Raw genomic sequence first — 18,406 nt, forward strand, 5'->3', positions numbered from 1 at the left:
CAGACTTTACCACCTATTAAAATAATATCTATTTAAAGTGCTTTACAAGGACCCTAAATTCCCTATTTATATTCACAAGCATGGGTAAAGCCTCAAATTTCTAAAAATATTTTAATACACAAGTACTCATTCCTAAAAGAAATTAAGAAAATCTGGTAATGAGGAAAACTTGAAAATTACTAAGGCCCCTAAATTATCTAAAGTTATTATATTCTCTGGAGTTATTTAAAAAAAAATACTTTTGTAAAAAATATCCAGAGAGCCCTGGCAGGCAGGGTTCAGGGTTTTGAGCGTCATGGGCACTTACTTGACCTACCTGAGGGTTGCTCTTCTGATTTCAATAAAAATTACAAACAATACTTTTCTCTAACAGTGAGGTTATACTTGTTCAAATTAGAAAAGGATTCTCATAAAAATAATTAACAAAAATTATCATTATTGTAATAATCAATCGTTTAACAGATTTCAGCTAGAAAAAATATATATGGTACATTTGAAAACAAAGTACTTCATTACAGGAAATTAAAATTCTATTACATTATTTGGCCCTGTATCTTTAAACCACAAAAACAAGTAAACTAGTATTACAAATCAATGATATTGTTTTACTCTGTCCTAAAAACCAAAGGTAGATATTTACAAGAAAAACACAACTCCCAAGGAATTCCTTGGGATTTTTTAAATGTTTCTGTAAAAAAAGAACAGCTATTAAAAGCAATCTAGTCCATTTTAAATGAATTGTATCAATAGTCAAAGCCACTTCACAAATAACTGCTTAAGTACTATTATACATAGTACTTCTGCCTACATGTTTGAAAAGAATGAAGACAGCGATTGCAGAGAGATCACACAATTTCCTAATCTGTTCATGGAATTTTAACCTACATCTGAGTTAGTGATTTAGAGAGGAAGATGACTAGGATTCCTAAACATCAGCACTGCCAAAAAGACCAAAAAAGCATCACTATGGTCCCTATGGTCCATAAAAAAATGCACAAAGTATTTCTTATGATAAATCTTCCTCCTGTGTAGACCCATATAAAATTAAAAGGATGCCATAGATTTTCTTATTCTTTTATGTCAGAAAGACAATTCTTTCTCAAACATCTAATGAATTAACTCAAGACTTCTAAACACACTAGAGATTCATTACAAAACCAGAAATATTAATTTTATTTTCCCAAAATCTTAACACATGATATAATACCCATATAATATTAATTTCACTTCAATTTTAACTATGACAAAAATTGAAAAGTCAAATTCATTCACTAACAAAGGTATTATTCATTTATACCTAAGACCCAATGCAATAGCAATGCCATATCTTTTTTAAATCTTTAAAATAGATATATTTGACATGGTAGATGTAATAGTAAAGAGATGGCCATCTTCGAAGAGGTACATTTTCAAACATAATTTAACAAACTTACCAGTAACTAAAATGCATCGGATTGCTGCAGGGCTCACAATAAACTTGCAAAATTCTGTGTACTGCCATACAAAATTTCTCTCCATTCTTGCCTATTTCCAACTCCCCTAGATACAAAGGCAAATATAAAGGATACTTCAGCCCATTCCTATATCTCCTACATACCACTTCCTGTCTAGACACATCAGTTCAACTGTAGAGGATCTAAATATATAGGATAAATCAAAAGTAAGTATCTCTGTCAGCCAAAATGAGAAAATCTCTTGAAAAGTGTAGCAATTGCTAGAAAGAGATGTTCACAGAATTTTTTTACTTGATAGATAAAAAGTACTCTGATTTTTATCTCCTAAGGTAAAACTGCTAAACTTTTCAAAAGACATTGTAACAGATGTTCTGTACGTAGCAATTCCACTTCAGAAACAGTTAATGGGTTTTTAATTCTGTCTCCTTTAATGGAAAATAACACTAAATATTTTTAGGGTTATATCTTAAAAATAATAACAATCTTCTAATTTTTAATAAGCTTCAAGTAAACTAGGAAATAATATTTATTTCAAGTGATATACTTATAAAGGTCTAGACCTTAGGAAAATTGAAAAAATAGTATAATACATTTAACAAGTTACTATGTTTATTAAAATGTCCAGAGCTTTCGGGCCCATATTATCTTAAAACACACACACACACACACACACACACACACACACCAGTCTTGGTCCATTAACACCAAATAATTTTAATAACTGTGTAAAAATATAAATAAATTCTGTTTCTAATAAAAAAATATGACTATATTTAGGTTCCATTAAAATTTATATAACTATAGATTTTTACTTGATTTTAATATTACTTTATTATTTGAGGTACTTTATTTAAAGATAAAATATATCATAAAGATAGACCTACTTTATTACTGAAATGATTAATATTAAATATATAACCTAAGTTCAGTTCAAAAGCGGTTCTTAGAATATAGAAAATCACTTTTCAATTTGCTTTGTACAAGCAAGTACCTCAATTTGATGAGTTGTTTAAATATATTAAGAATGGAATTAATAGTGTTAAAATAAAATATTCTATATTCATTCAGAAATTCAACACATCCCTTTATAAAAATTTGTTTTTAATCTTTAAAAAACACTCACTACAAGCAAAGTAACTGTCAGAATAAATTCAAAAGTAGATTAAGTTCTAATAAGATTTAAGGTGCCAGTAAACGGAGGGAGAGTCTTTTGGCTTTTTCATAAAGTTTCATGTCTTAGGTAGCTTACTTTAGTATTGAAATAGATTGAAATCTTGCAAAAGATAATTAAACTTATATAAAATATCTAATACTATAGTTTTAATGCTAATTTTTTTCCACTACAAAGCTCTTTGGAGATGAGAGTGATCATAGCAAGAATAAAACTGTAGCCGAAACTGGTTTGGCTCAGTGGATAGAGCGTAGGCCTGCGGACTGAAAGGTCCCAGGTTCGATTCCGGTCAATGGCATGTACCTGGGTTGCGAGCATATCCCCAGTAGGAGATGTGCAGGAGGCAGCTGATCGATGTTTCTAACTCTCTATCTCTCTCCCTTCCTCTCTGTAAAAAATCAATAATATATATTAGAAAAAAAAAGAATAAAACTGTAAAAGAAATCAACTCAAGTCCAACTCAAGATAATTTTACACTCAACACAATTTCCAGCAACATACACACAAAAAAAATCTCACAGTAAGTTAGAAGAGTTAAATTTTTTCACAGTTCAAAATTAGAAACGGCCAAACCCAAAGTTTCCAACTCCAGGTACATTTAGCTGTCACTTTTAGACAATATATTCCTGAAGATGCTATCTCAAAAGACAATTGCCTACCTGCCTACATATGCAATGAATCCTGGTACACAAACTGTTACATTCATCAAATAAGACAACAAGTGGAGATACATGCTAAATTAAGTAAAATACACTTATCTGCAAGTCAAGAAAAGAAAAGAGTGAAATGCAGCACAATAAAATGTAAGGATGGATGGAATACACTGGGTAGCACATGAAATCACTGAGCCTGCACTTCACCATGAAACCTCTCCTCTGTATCTCTCTTTTCTTTCAACCTGCTACGAGACAGGTAGCCATTCAATTGTTACCACTATCATGGCTATTTAAGAGCATTCTTGAAAGGCTCTATTAAAAGTTTGTCAAGCTGTAACACATTTTTACCTTTTTTTGGTAACAAACTTTGGTTTTATATTTCATTAGCCTATTTTATTCCTGACAAAATATATTCATAGCCAAAAAACATCAATGTTTATTAAAGTGTGATTGAAAGGTATAACAATTTGTCTTATCAAAGAAACAAAATTTAAAAATTTGATCATGTAAATGAATTATAAATCCGTTATGACATAATGTGTTATTACATAATATCTATCAGTATTTACATAGTTTGAGAACAAGAGTCTCTTGATCAGCTCCATTCATATCTATAAAATGGCTGATAGATATTAACTGAAAAGGCTCTAATGTAAAACAAAACAAAACAAAAAAACTCTCAAAACCTAACAGTGTGCAATTTAACCTCAAATGACACACTGCCACTTCAATGCTCTACTAGTAAATGCCCTAGTCTATTTATGAAAACCTTCCTGGACATGTAACAAGTAGCAGCACCACTATAATAATACATGAATACTTTAGAAGTTTGATGCTGTAACTTCCTAGACTTAAAAAAAACAACTAAATTTCAAAGAAAAAATAGAAAGATTGTAACTACACATGTGTTACATGTGTTAATCTTAACTATATATGTAATGCCCTTCATAATGGAAGCATGCTACTGCAGGGAAGCCAACTGGTTAGTGCTTTATCTGGTGCTGGCTTTACTTTCAGCCAACCCTCAGCCTATTAACAGAAGCAGGATTAAAAATATACCCTAGATGTGCTGAAATTACAAAATAAAGGAAAAAATGTTTAAACAGCTGATTACACAGAAAGCTGAAATAATTATTTGACTCTACATATATGGTATGGCAAAAGTAGGTTTACAGTTATGAGTATGGGAAATGCACAGTTCATTCCTGTATTGTTATTTATCATTGAATTATTTTCCATATGGACAACTGTAAACGTACTTTTGCCCACCCTGTATGCCCAATAATTTTCTATTCTGTTTATCATTAATTATCTTTTTTAAGTGATCTATACAGTAAAACTAACCTCTTAATTTTATGTGTATATGTAGAATTCTGAGAATGTTAGATATATAGATTTGTATAATCTCACCAAAATCAAGATAGATAGATACCAGTTACATCATATCAGAAATACTCATTTATCCTATCCCTTTACATCTTTGTAAGCCACAGTCTCCCAACACCAGCAACCTTAGGTAAGGACTTACCTCTTATCCATCACTATACTTTTGACTTCTCATGATTTTCATATAAATGGAATCATACAATATATAATCTGAGTATGTCATTGACCTCAACATACTGCCTTTGAGATTCACCCAAGTATTTGCATACATCAAGAGTTTATTCCTTTTAACTATTCAATATAATGCCATTGTATGAATGGATTGCAACAATTTGTATACATTTGAATTATATATGTTAATAGCAATTATGAATAGGACTACTATAAACATTCACAAAAGGGTTTTTGTGTGAACACAGTTTTCATTCATTTCTCACAATCCCAGGAGTAGAAAGGTTGAATAATAAAATAAGTGTACATTTAACTTTATAATAAACTGCCTGCCTGCCTGATTGCCCCTAACTGCTTCTCCCTGGCGGCCTGATCGCCCCATAACCGCTCCCCTTCCAGCTTGATTGACGCCTAACTGCTCCCCTGCTGGCCCGATCGCCCCTAACTGCCTTCCTCTGCCAGCCTGATCACTCACAACTGCCCACCCCTGCTGCAACCCGCCTCCTCTGCTGGGACTAGCCTCTTCTACGCCTCACCATACAGAGAGGACTCTGGGCCCCGCCCCCACTGTGTGCGCAGCCATCTTGTGATGACCTTGTACAGGAGGGTGCGAGGACCACCTAAGCTATTTTTAGTACAGAAAAACTACAATAAAAACAATCACAAAAATCCAAACACTTGGAGGTTAAATAGCATGCCATTGAACAATGATTGGGTTACCAAAGAGACCAAAGAAGAAATAAAAAGTATCATGGAACAAATGACAATGAAAACACAACAATCCAAAACCTATGGGACACAGTGAAAGCAGTCTTGAGAGGGAAGTTCATAGCTCTACAGGCCTACCTCAAAAAACAAGAAAAACTTGTAATAAACCATCTAACACTGCAATTTGAAGAATTACAAAGACAGCAATAAAAAAACCCAGAGCAGAAGGAAATAATAAAGATCAGAGCAGAAATAAATGACATAGAGACCAAAAAAGATCAATAAAGCCAAGAACTGGTTCTTTGAAAGTATAAACAAGATTGATGAACCTCTAGCCAGGCTCACCAAGAAGCAAAGAGAGAGGACCCAAATAAAATCAGAAAAGAATGAGTCAAAATAACAACAGACCCCACAAATATGAAGTATCGTAAAAAATATGCTATGAGCAACTCTATTCCAACAAACTAGTTAACGTAGAAGAAATGGATATATTCCTAGAAAAATACAATCTTCCAAAACTCAATCAGGAAAAATCAAACATGTGAATAAGCTGATAACTATGGAGGAAATTGAAGCAGTAATCAAAAAACTTTCAACAAACAAAAGCCAGATGGCTTCACAAGGGAGTTTTATCAAATAGTCAAAGAAGAACTAAACCTATCTTCCTCAGACTATTCCAAAAAATTTAAGAGGAAGGAACACTCTCAAACTCTTTCTACAAAGCCAGCATTACACTTATCCCAAAACCAGATAAAGACAACACAAAGAAAGAGAATTATAGGCCAATATCCCTCATGAACATAGATGCCAAAATTCTCAACAAAATTCTAGCAAATCGCATCCAGCAGTACAGCAGAAAGATCATACACCATGGGATTTAACCCAGGGATGCAAGGATGGTGCAATATCCGCAAATCAATAAAGGTGATACAGCACATAAACAAATTGAAAGATAAAGTCCATATAATCATATCAATTGATGCAGAGAAAACATTTGACAAAATCCAACACCCTTTTTTGATAAAAACTCTCAGCGAGGTGGGATTAGAAGGCTCATACCTCAACATAATAAAAGCCTTATATGACAAACCTGCATCCAATATCATACTCAACAGGCAAAAACTAAAACCATTTCCCCTAAGAATAAGAACAAAACAGGCATGTCCACTCTCACCACTCCTGTTTGACATAGTCCTGGAAGTGCTAGCCATGGCGATCAGACAAAGAAGAGAAATAAAAGGCATCCAAATTGAAAAAGAAGAAGTAAAATCGTCATCATTCGCAGATGACATGATATTATACGTAGAAAATACAAAGACTCCATAAAAAAAACTACTAGAATTAATAAATGAATTAGGCAAAGTAGCAGGATACAAAATTAACACCCAGAAATCTATGGTTTTTTTATAAACCAACTAGAGGCCCTATGCACGAATTTCATGCAAGAGTAGACCTTCACTTGTCATTTGTTAATTTGTTGATGATAGCCATTCTGACAGGTGTGAGTTGGTACCGCATTGTCATTTTGATTTGCATCTCTCAAATGATTAGTGACTTTGAGCATGTTCTCATATGTTGCTTGGCCTTCCTTATATCCTCTTTCAAAAAGTATCTATTTAGTTCCATTGCCCATTTTTTGATTGGGTTGTTTATCTTCCTTTTGTTAAGTTGTATGAGTTCCTTGTAAATGCTGGAGATTAAACCCTTATCGGTGATAACATTGGCAAATATGTTCTCCCATGCAGTGGGCTTTCTTGTTGTCTTCTTGATAGTTACTTTTGCTGTACAGAAACTTTTTTTTTTAATGTAGTCCCATTTGTTTATTTTCTTTTTAGTTTCCATTGCCCTAGGAGCTGTATCAGTTAAGATATTGCTTAGGTATATGTCTGATATTTTGTAGCCTGTAGATTCATCTAATATTTTTATGGTTTTCTGTTTTCTGTTTAAATCCTTTATCCAATTTTGAGTTTATTTTGTGTATGGTGTAAGTTAGTGGTCTAGTTTTATTTTTTTGCATGTATCTGTCCAATTTTCCCAACACCATCGATTGAAGAGACTGTCTTGACTCCATTGTATGTTCATGCCTCCTTAGTCAAATGACAAATGCTGTTGAGGATGCAGAGAAAAAGGAACCCTCATGCACTGCTGGTGGGAATGCAAACTGGTGCAGCCACTGTGGAGAATAGTATGGAGTTTCCTCAAACAACTAAAAATGGGACTCCCATTTGACCCATAAATCCCACATCTAGGAATATATTCCAAGAAACTAGAAACACCAATCAGAAAGGATATATGCACCCCTATGTTCATAGCAGCACAATTTACAATAGCTAAGATTTGGAAACAGCCTAAGTGTCCATCAGCAAATGAGTGGATTAGAAAACTGTGGTACATCATCTACACGATGGAATACTATGCTGCTGTTAAAAAGAAGGAATTCTTACCATTTGCAACAGCATGGATGGAGTTGGAGAGCATTATGCTAAGCGAAATAGGCGAGTCATAGAGAGATAAATATCACATGATCTCACTAATTTGTGGAATATAAAGAACATCATAAACCAATGAACAAAAATAGGTACAGACACAAAGAAGCATCGAACAGACTTTCAAACTTCAGCGGAAGGCAGTGGAAGGTTCGGGGGTGGGTAAGAGATCAACCAAAGGACTTGCATGCATGCATATAAGCATAACCAATGGACAGACACTAGGGGGGTGAGGGCATGTGCCAGGGGGTGTGGGATGTTGGGGGGAGGTCTATGGGGGAAAAAGGAGACAAACGTACTACTATTTGTAATACTTTAAAGAGTAAAAAACAAAAACAAACAAACAAACAAAAACACGACCTAATCATAAGAACTACAAAGTGCTTCCTCCCCCAACATATTTCTAAAGACCTATTTACAGCAATTCCTTTTCCAGGTACATCATGTCTGACTATCAAGGCAAAATTAGAAGGCAATTTCCAATTTAAAAAGACAAATCAAGAATAAGACCCAGATATGGCTGGGATGTTGGAATTAGCAGAATTGGTATTTAAAACTATAATTAATATGCTAAGGGTTCTGAATGATAAAAATAGATAGCATGAAAGAACAAAGGGGCAATGCAAGCATAGAAATGGAAATCTTAATTTTAAAATTTTTTTAAAGGGAAGGAAATGAAAACTGCACCTACGCATATCATTTTCAAATTACAGAAAATCAAAGTTAAACAATTCCTAAAAGGAAAAGACAACTTAAATGTAGCAAAAAGAATGACATCTAACTTTTCCTCAGAAACCATGCAAGCAAAAAGAGAATGGAGTGAAATATTTAAAGCTTCAAGAAAAAAAACCCATCAACCTCAACTCCTGTACCCTGCAAAACTATCCTTTGAAAGTGAAGAAGAAATGAAGACTCCCAAACAAACAAAAATTGAGGACATTTGTTTCCAGTAGAACTGAATTGTGTAAAAATGTTAACAGAAATTCTTTAAAGAGAAAGAAAACAATATAGGTCAGAAACTTGGATCTACATAAAGAACACTGAAAAAATAGTAATAAAAATTTCTATTTTTTAATCTAAAGTAATCTGATAAAGTTTGTTCAAAATAACTGTTCAGACAGAACAGTCTTCAAATTAAGGAAAATTAACAAAGATTAAGAAGGGCATTGCATGATGTTAAAAGGGTCAATTTTCTGAATAGACATAAGAATTCTCAAGGTGCAAGAGCATCAAACCAGATGATGCGAAAACTGCTATAACTGCAAGGAGAAAGAAATGAATCTACTATGATAGTTAGAGACTTCAACACTCCTCTCTAATAAAAGGACAAATACAGTAGGCAGAAAATCAGTATATAGTTGAACTCAATAATACCAACAAACCACTGGAGATAACTGACATCTATACACTACTTCATCCAACAGCAGCAAAATAAGCATTCCTCTCAAGCTCACATGAAACATTCACTAAGACAGACCACCTTCTGGATCACAAATCACATCTTACAAATTAAAAAAAATAGAAAGCATACAATATCTATACTCAGATCATAGTGGAATTAAGTAAAAATAACAGATAACTAGAAAATCCCATAAGAAGTACAGATTAAACAGCACACTTCTAAATTACACCTGGGTAAAAAATAAATCATAAGATATTAAAAATATTTTAAATGAAATGAAAATAAAAGCACAACTTACCAAATTTGTGGAATGAAATTAAAGCAATGCATATAGGTAAATTTATAACATGATATGATATTGACTTATAAATACATTTGGTCTTCTTCCCAATTTCTGGCACAGAGCTCCTAAAGTCCTTGAAATTTTCTAAGTGATCAGAACAATTATAGCTGTCTTTAGTTATGTTAATGAGGTAAATTTTGTAACTTGCCTAAGAATGGGACCTATTTGCTAGTGGAGCTAACCATGTGATTAGTGTGTTGGAACCTTCAGACCCCATCACTCTCCCTAACCTCCAGGCTGCCTACTGTATGATTTCAACTATATGACATTGTAGGAAAGGCAAATATACGGAGATAATAAAAAAGATCAGTACTTTCTGGGAGTGGGATGAACAGACAAAGCACAGAGGATTTTTAGGGCAGGGAAAATGTTTTTTATAACATAATAATGATTAATATATGTCATTAGACTTTTGTCAAAACCCAATGCACATGAGAATACACAATACCAAGAGTAAACTCAAAGTATCAACTTTGAGTGACTATGATGTATCAATTTAGTTTAAATCTTGATTAAAAAGTACAATTCTGGTCAGTGATGTTGATAATGTGGTAGAGTATGTATGTGTGGGGAGAAAAGAGTATATGGCAGAGCCTTGCAAAATTTTATTGTAAACATTAAACTACTCTAAAAAATACAATTTTTAACAATAATATAATGATAGGAAATAACTTCAGAGGAATGGAGGCGAGAGAGATAACCTTGGCCTCTCCCCTGAAATTTCAACAAATTAAGCAACTTTATTTCAACAAAGAATTCCCTGCTCGATACAAAGGCACACTTCAGAGATCCACCCACTGAATAATCTAAAACTGGGCAACCAGGAATAAACAGGGAGACAAAAAGGAAGGAAAGCACAGACTGCTCACAGATGCAGCCCTGCAAGGAGGAGTTCAAGGCTCAGTGTGCAGAGGGGAGGAAGCCTGCAATAGCAGGCACTTCCTTCAGCACTGAGGAAAGGAGAGCTGCAGGGGCAGTCTGGCAGAGCCAGCAGTGAGCAGAGCTAACAGTAACTGAGCCAGTAGATGCCTGACAGAGCACAGAGATCTGCCCTGCTATACTCCACTGTCAGGTGGTGTTATTTCAAACAAAGAAACAGAAGCACAGAGCACTGCCAAAATATACATTCCCAAAACTCTCCTCCCATTGCCCTTGGACTCAGGTTGAGGAGCATATTACCTGTAAACCAAGAGCAATTGGAATAGAAGCACTATTTTCCTAATCCCCAGGTGCGGTGCTTGGAGCAGGACCGGACAAAGGTCAGGGGTCACCTATACAATGAGGGTAATACAATCCCCAACCCAAAGCAGCCTAGCAGTACTATCTTAGAGAAGCCCTGGGGGTCAACACTGGAAAACAGTAGAAAGACCTCTTCAGAGGAAGCTGCCAGCAGCCATTAATATAGACAGATAAAATAGCCTAGGTAAACTAGAGCAGTAAATACCATGAATAACCACTGTAACAAGGATAGTTAGAAAGAACATGAGCCGAAGCCAGTTTGGCTCAGTGGATAGAGCGTCGGCCTGTGGACTGAAGGGTCCTGGGTTCGATTCAGGTCGGGGGCATGTACCTGGGTTGCGAGCACATCTCCAGTGGGGGATGTGCAGGAGGCGGCTGATGGATGTTTCTCTCTCATCGATGTTTCTGACTCTCTATCTCTCTCCCTTCCTCTCTGTAAAAAATCAATAAAATATATTTAAAAAAAAGAAAAAAAGAAAGAACATGAAAAATCCCTAGAAAGCAAGCTGGAACACATGGAAATATGTGATATGAATGACAGAGAATGCAAGATTGCAGTTCTAAAAATACGTAATGAGATGCAAGAAAACACATACAGCTAAGTCACTCAGAAAAAAAATCAATGAACAAAATTAATACTTTACCAAAGACATTAAGACTTTTTAAAAACCAATCAGAAGTCCTGGTAATAAAGCATGCAATTAAAGAGATTAAGAGTAAACTACTGAGCAAAGAAAACAGAGCCAACCAGATGGAAGAAAGTATTAGTGATATCAAAGATAGGAGTCTAGAGAAGGCACAGAAGGAAGAGAGACCTGAGCATAAAGACAAATGATAGAGTTCTATAAGAACTATCTGACTCCATCAGAAAAAGCAATATTACAATAACAGGCATTCCAGAGGATGAAGAGAGGAAGAAGGGAATGCAGAGTCTATTCAAACAAATAGTGGATGAGAACTTCCCAAACTAATGGAAAGAACTAGATCCTTGAATCCAAGAATCAAACAGAATACCTGGTTACCTCAATCCAAAGAGGCCCTCTCCAAGACACTTGATTTTAAAACTGTCAAAAACAAATGACAAAGAAAAAATTATCAAAGCTACCAAGAAAGAAGAAGGAAAAAATTCTCAAAGCTATAAAGGAAAACCCATTAGAATTTCATCTGACTAGTCAGCAGAAACTCTACAAGGAAGAAGAGAAACCAAATATTCAAATGTCTGAAAGAGAGAAATTGCCAGCCATGAATAATACGGGCAGCAAAATTATCCTTTAAATATGAAGGAGAAATAAAGATGGTCCAAGACATACAGAAGCTGAGGAATTTAATCACCAGAAAACCTCCACTGCAGGAAATACTCAAAAGAGTTACTCTACATGAAACAAAGAACAGAAGGTCACAAACTACAAGTAAGGTCACCAAAAGAGTCACAGTATAAACAGGGATAATTTGTGACAACAAAAACATAAAAGGGGAGGGGAGTTAGGGTCTGAACTGGCAAAGGAGGATGAATTTCACCTACACTCAAAAGAAAAAATACTATGGTATATATGAACTTTATTTTTAATAAGCCTAACTAGAGGCGAAGTGCATGAAAGTCATACACTGGCAGGGGGAGGGGGTGTCCCTCAGCCCAGCCTGCACCCTCTCCAATCTGTGACCCCTCGGGGGATGTCCGACTGCCATTTTAGGCCTGATCCCTGTGGGACTGGCAGTTAGACATCACTATCACAATCTAGGACTGCTAGCTCCCAACCGCTCACCTGCCTGCCTGCCTGATTGCCCCTAACTGCTTCTACCTGCCAGCCTAATCACCCCCTAACCACTCCCCTGCTGGAACAATCGCCCCCAACTGCCTTCCCCTGCTGGCCTAATTGCCCGCAATCCCCCTTCCCTGACTGCCAGGTCACCCCTAACTGCCCTCCCTTGCAGGACTGGTCACCCCTAACTGCCCTCCCCTGTCAGCCTGATCACCCACAACTGCCCTCCCCTGCCAACCATCTTCTGGCTGTGGGTGTCACCATCTTTGACGGTGTGGCAGTCAATTAGCATATTCCCTCCTTATTGGCTGTGGGGACCACCATCTTTGAGGGCAGGTCAGTCAATTAGCATATTCCCTCCTTATTGGCTGTAGGCTCCACCACCTTTTCGACAGTGTGAGGGTCAATTAGCATATTCTTGCCTTATTGGATAGGATGGTAACCACCCACAAAAATCTTCAAAACAGGACACAAAGCTTAAAAAAAGAGGAAATAAAGAAGTATGGAATATTACTAAAGAAAAACACAAAGGAAAAAGAACCAATGGGGGCACAGAGCTACCAGAAAACAAAAGATAAAATGGCCATAGGAAATTCTCAGACATCAATAATTACCCTAAGTGTAAATGGCCTGAATTCACTCATAAAGAGGCACAGAGTAGCTGAATGGATCAAAAAACGAAAACCAACCAAATGCTGCCTACAAGACACACATCTAAGCTGAAAGGACAAAGGTAGATGCAAAGTAAAAGGGTGGAAAATTATTCTCCAAGCAAATTAACATCCACAGATTCGAGAAACCAAGATGGCGGCATAGATAAACACCGGAGTTAGCTGCCTCGAACAATCACTTCAAAAATACAACTAAAAGATGGAACGGACATCGCCCAGAACCACAGGAAGACTGGCTGAGGGGAAATTCTTCTACTAGAAGGAAAGAGAACAGCAGATGAGACTCAGAGGAGGCACAGTGCAGAAAATACAAAGGTGCGGAGGTACGCGCGGAGCGGGCTGGTAGCTGAGGGCGCGGTTGTCATTTTCAATCCGGAGGGAGTCTCAGATTCTGAGCTCCATTTCTGGGCGAGTATCTAGGGACCCAGACTCAAACGGGAGAAGCGGGACTGTCTGGCATCGGTCGGAACGCGAGGGCAGCTTTCTCTCTGAGGTTTGCAGCCGTTGCTGGGACACTGAGAGGCAGAGCCTCTGGGGACGGGATTGAGAGCAGCCATAACTGCTCCCTCCACCCGCTCTGTTGATCCCGTGCAACTGCCCTGCCCAAGCCCTGCGCAGAGCCATTTGCCAGATAGACTCAGGTAAAGGCTAGATTAGCACCTCCCTAGAGGACAGAAGTTTTCCCACTGCAAACACAGCTGATTCTCACAGCCAGTTGGCCTGGAGGTCAAATCCCCCTAGTATTAACTACAACAATCAAGGCTTAACTACAACAAGACTGCGCACAAAGACCACTAGGGGGTGCACAAAGAAAGCATAAAAAATGCGGAGACAAAGAAACAGGACAAAACTGTCAATGGAGGATATTGAGTTCAGAACACTTTTTTTTTTTATTATTATTGCTTAAAGTATTACAAAGGGTATTACATATGTATCCATTTTATCCCCCCGCCCTAGACAGTCCCCTAGCCTCCCCTATCCCCCAGTGTCTTATGTCCATTGGTTATGCTTATATGCATGCATACAAGTCCTTTAGTTGATCTCTTACCCCCCTACCTCCTGCCCCCCAACCCTCCCCGGCCTTCCCGCTGCAGTTTGACAACCTGTTTGAGGCAGCTCTGCCTCTGTATCTATTATTGTTCAAAAGATTACAATGGTCTCTATGGTCCATGAATGAGTGAGATCATGTAGTATTTTTCCTTTATTGACTGGCTTATCTCACTTAGCATAATGCTCTCCAGTTCTATCCATGACATTGCAAATGGTAAGAGTTCCTTCCTTTTTAGAGCTGCATAGTATTCCATCGTGTAGATGTACCACAGTTTTCTAATCCATTCATCTACTGATGGGCACTTAGGCTGTTTCCAAATCTTAGCTATGGAGAATTGTGCTGCCATGAACATAGGGGCGCATATATCCTTTCTGATTGGTGTTTCTGGTTTCTTGGGATATATTCCTAGAAGTGGGATCACAGGGTCAAATGGGAGTTCCATTTTCAGTTTTTTAAGGAAACTCCATACTGTCTTCCATAGTGGCTGCACCAGTCTGCATTCCCACCAACAGTGCAAAAGTGTTCCTTTTTCTCCACATCCTCTCCAGCACTTATCGTTTGTTGATTTGTTGATGATAGCCAGTCTGACGGGTGTGAGATGTTACCTCATTGCTGTTTTGATTTGCACCTCTCGGATGATTAGTGACTTTGAGCATGTTTTCATATGTCTCTTGGCTTTCTGAATGTCCTCTTTTGAAAGGTGTCTATTTAGTTCCTTTGCCCAATTTTTGATTGGATTGTTTATCTTCCTTTTGTTAAGTTGTATGAGTTCCCTATAAATTTTGGAGATTAGGCCCTTATCAGATATGACATTGGCAAATATGTTTTCCCACACAGTGGGTTTTCTCGTTGTTTTGTTGATGGTTTCTTTTGCTGTACAGAAGCTTTTTATTTTGATGTAGTCCCATTTGTTCATTTTTTTTTTTAGTTTCAAGTGCCCTAGGAGCTGTATCAGTGAAGAAATTGCTTCGGCATATGTCTGAGATTTTGTTACCTTTGGATTCTTCTAGAATTTTTATGGTTTCCCGTCGTACATTTAAGTCCTTTATCCATTTTGAGTTTATTCTTGTGTGTGGTGTAAGTTGTTGGTCTAGTTTCATTTTCTTGCATATATCTGTCCAATTTTCCCAACACCATTTATTGAAGAGACTATCTTGGCTCCACTGTATGTTCTTGCCTCCTTTGTCAAATATTAATTGAGCATATTGGTTTGGGCCAATTTCTGGGCTCTCTATTCTATTCCATTGATCTATATGCCTATTCTTGTGCCAGTACCAGGCAGTTTTGAGAACAGTGGCTTTGTAATACAACTTGATATCTGGTATTGAGATCCCACCTACTTCGTACTTTTTCAGGATTGCTGCAGCTATTCAGGGTCTTTTTTTATTCCAGATGAATTTTTGGAGAGTTCGTTCTAGATCTCTGAAGTATGCCGTTGGTATTTTAATGGGAAGTGCGTTGAATTTATAGATTGCTTTGGGTAGTATGGACATTTTAATGATGTTGATTCTACCAATCCATGAACACGGTATGTTCTTCCATCTGTTTATGTCTTCCTCTATCTCTTTTTTCAACGTCCTATAGTTTCCTGAGTAGAGGTCTTTTACCTCTTTAGTTAAGTTTATTCCTAGGTAGCTTAATTTTTTTCGTGCAATGGTAAACGGGATTGTTTTTATAATCTCTCTTTCTGAAAGTTCACTATTGGTGTATAGAAATGCTTCAGATTTCTTGGGGTTAATTTTGTATCCTGCTACATTGCCAAATTCATGTATTAAGTCTAGTAGCTTTTTGATGGAATCTCTAGGGTTTTGTATGTATAATATCATGTCATCTGTAAATAAGGACAGTTTTACTTCCTCTTTTCCAAATTGGATGCCTTTTATTTCTTCTTCTTGCCGAATTGGAATGGCTAACACTTCCAGTACTATGTTGAACAGGAGTGGTGAGAGGGGGCATCCCTGTCTTGTTCCTGTTCTTAGGGGAAATGGTGTTAGTTTTTGTCCATTGAGTATGATGTTGGCTGTGGGCCCGTCATATATGGCTTTTATTATGTTGAGGTATGATCCTTCTACTCCCACCTTGCTGAGAGTTTTTATCAAAAATGGGTGTTGAATTTTGTCAAATGCTTTTTCTGCATCAATTGATATGACCATGTGGTTTTTTTCTTTCAATTTGTTTATGTGATGTATCACTTTTATTGATTTGCGGATATTGTACCATCCTTGCATCCCTGGAATAAATCCTACTTGGTCATGGTGTATGATCTTTCTGATGTACTACTGGATCTGATTTGCTAAGATTTTGTTGAGGATTTTGGCATCTATGTTCATGAGGGATATTGGCCTGTAATTCTCTTTCATTGTGTTGTCTTTACCTGGTTTTGGTATTAGGGTGATGCTGGCTTCATAGAATGAGCTTGGAAGTGTTCCTTCCTCTTGAAATTTTTGTAGTAGTCTGAGGAGGTTAGGTTTTAGTTCTTCCTTGAATGTTTGGTAAAACTCCCCTGTGAAGCCGTCTGGTCCTGGGCTTTTGTTTGATGGAAGCTTTTTGATGACTGCTTCAATTTCTTCCATAGTTATTGGCCTGTTGAGATTTTTAGATTCTTCCTGATTGAATTTTGGAATGTTCTATTTTTCTAGGAATTTGTCCATTTCCTCCAGGTTGTCTAGTTTGTTGGAGTAAAGCTGTCCATAGTATTTTTTAACAATCATTTGTATTTCTGTGGAGTCTGTTGTTATTTCGCCTCTATCGTTTCTGATTTTGTTTATTTGGGTCCTCTCTCTCTGCTTCTTGGTGAGTCTGGCTAGAGGTTTGTCAATCTTGTTTATCCTTTCAAAGAACCAGCTCTTGGTTTCATTGATTTTCTGTATTGTTTTTTTGGTCTCTATGTCATTTATTTCTGCTCTAATCTTTATTATCTCCTTCCTTCTGCTCACTCTGGGGTTTTCTTGTTGCTCTCTTTCTAATTCTTTGAGTTGTAGAGTTAGATGATTTACTACCATTTTTTCTTGTTTTTTGAGATAGGCCTGTAGAGCTATAAACTTCCCTCTCAGGACTGCTTTCATTGTGTCCCATAGGTTTTGGATTGTTGTGTTTTCATTGTCATTAGTTTCCAGGATGTTTGTCATTTCTTCTTTGATCTCATTGGTAACCCAATCAATATTTAATAGCATGCTATTCAGCTTCCAGGTGTTTGAGTATTTTGGGTTGTTTTTATTGTAGTTTATTTCTAATATTATGCTATCGTGGTCTGCGAAGACGCTTTTTATGATTTCAATCTTCTTGAATTTGGGGATACTTTGCTTGTGACCCAATATATGGTCTATTTTTGAATATGTCTTATGAGCATTTGAGTAGAATGTATATTCCCTGACTTTGGGGTGAAGTGTTCTGAAGATGTCTATTAAGTCCATCTGATCTAGTGAGTCATTTAGGATTGCTGTATCTTTGCTGATTGTTTGTTTAGAGGGCTTATCCAGTGCTGTCAGTGGTGTATTAAAGTCTCCTACTATGATTGTATTGTTGTCGATCTCTCCTTTGATATCTTCCAGGAGTGTTTTTATGAATTTGGGTGCTCCTGCATTGGGTGCATATATGTTTACCAGGGTTATATCTTCTTGTTGTATTGAACCCTTTAGTATTATGAAGTGGCCTTCCTTATCTCTTGTTCCGGCCTTCACTTTGAGGTCTATTTTGTCCGATATAAGTATTGCTACCCCAGCTTTCTTTTCCTTTCCATTTGCCTGAAAGATATTTTTCCATCCTTTCACTTTCAGTCTGTGTGAGTTCCTTCTAATGAGGTGGGTTTCTTGTAGACAGCAGATGTATGGGTAATGTTTTTTTATCCATTCAGCCACTCGATGTCTTTTGTTTGGAGCATTTAGTCCGTTTACGTTTAAAGTTATTAT

General features: G+C 36.7%; 1 protein-coding gene across 4 annotated transcripts in view; it reads right to left on the bottom strand.

The window, feature by feature from the left end:
- Positions 1–18,406, bottom strand: part of NBEA (neurobeachin) — a 990,744-nt gene that overhangs the window by 763,550 nt on the left and 208,788 nt on the right. The window contains exon 3 of one of the 4 annotated variants that reach the window (XM_059684426.1): positions 1,434–1,539. The exons of the other annotated variants lie outside the window; for them this stretch is intronic. Coding sequence (XP_059540409.1) covers positions 1,434–1,539 — 106 coding nt within the window. The remainder of the gene's footprint in view (positions 1–1,433; positions 1,540–18,406) is intronic. 4 annotated transcript variants of the gene reach the window in all.

Source organism: Myotis daubentonii, chromosome 2 (assembly GCF_963259705.1).
Source record: "Myotis daubentonii chromosome 2, mMyoDau2.1, whole genome shotgun sequence".
Classification (NCBI taxonomy): Eukaryota; Metazoa; Chordata; class Mammalia; order Chiroptera; family Vespertilionidae; genus Myotis; species Myotis daubentonii.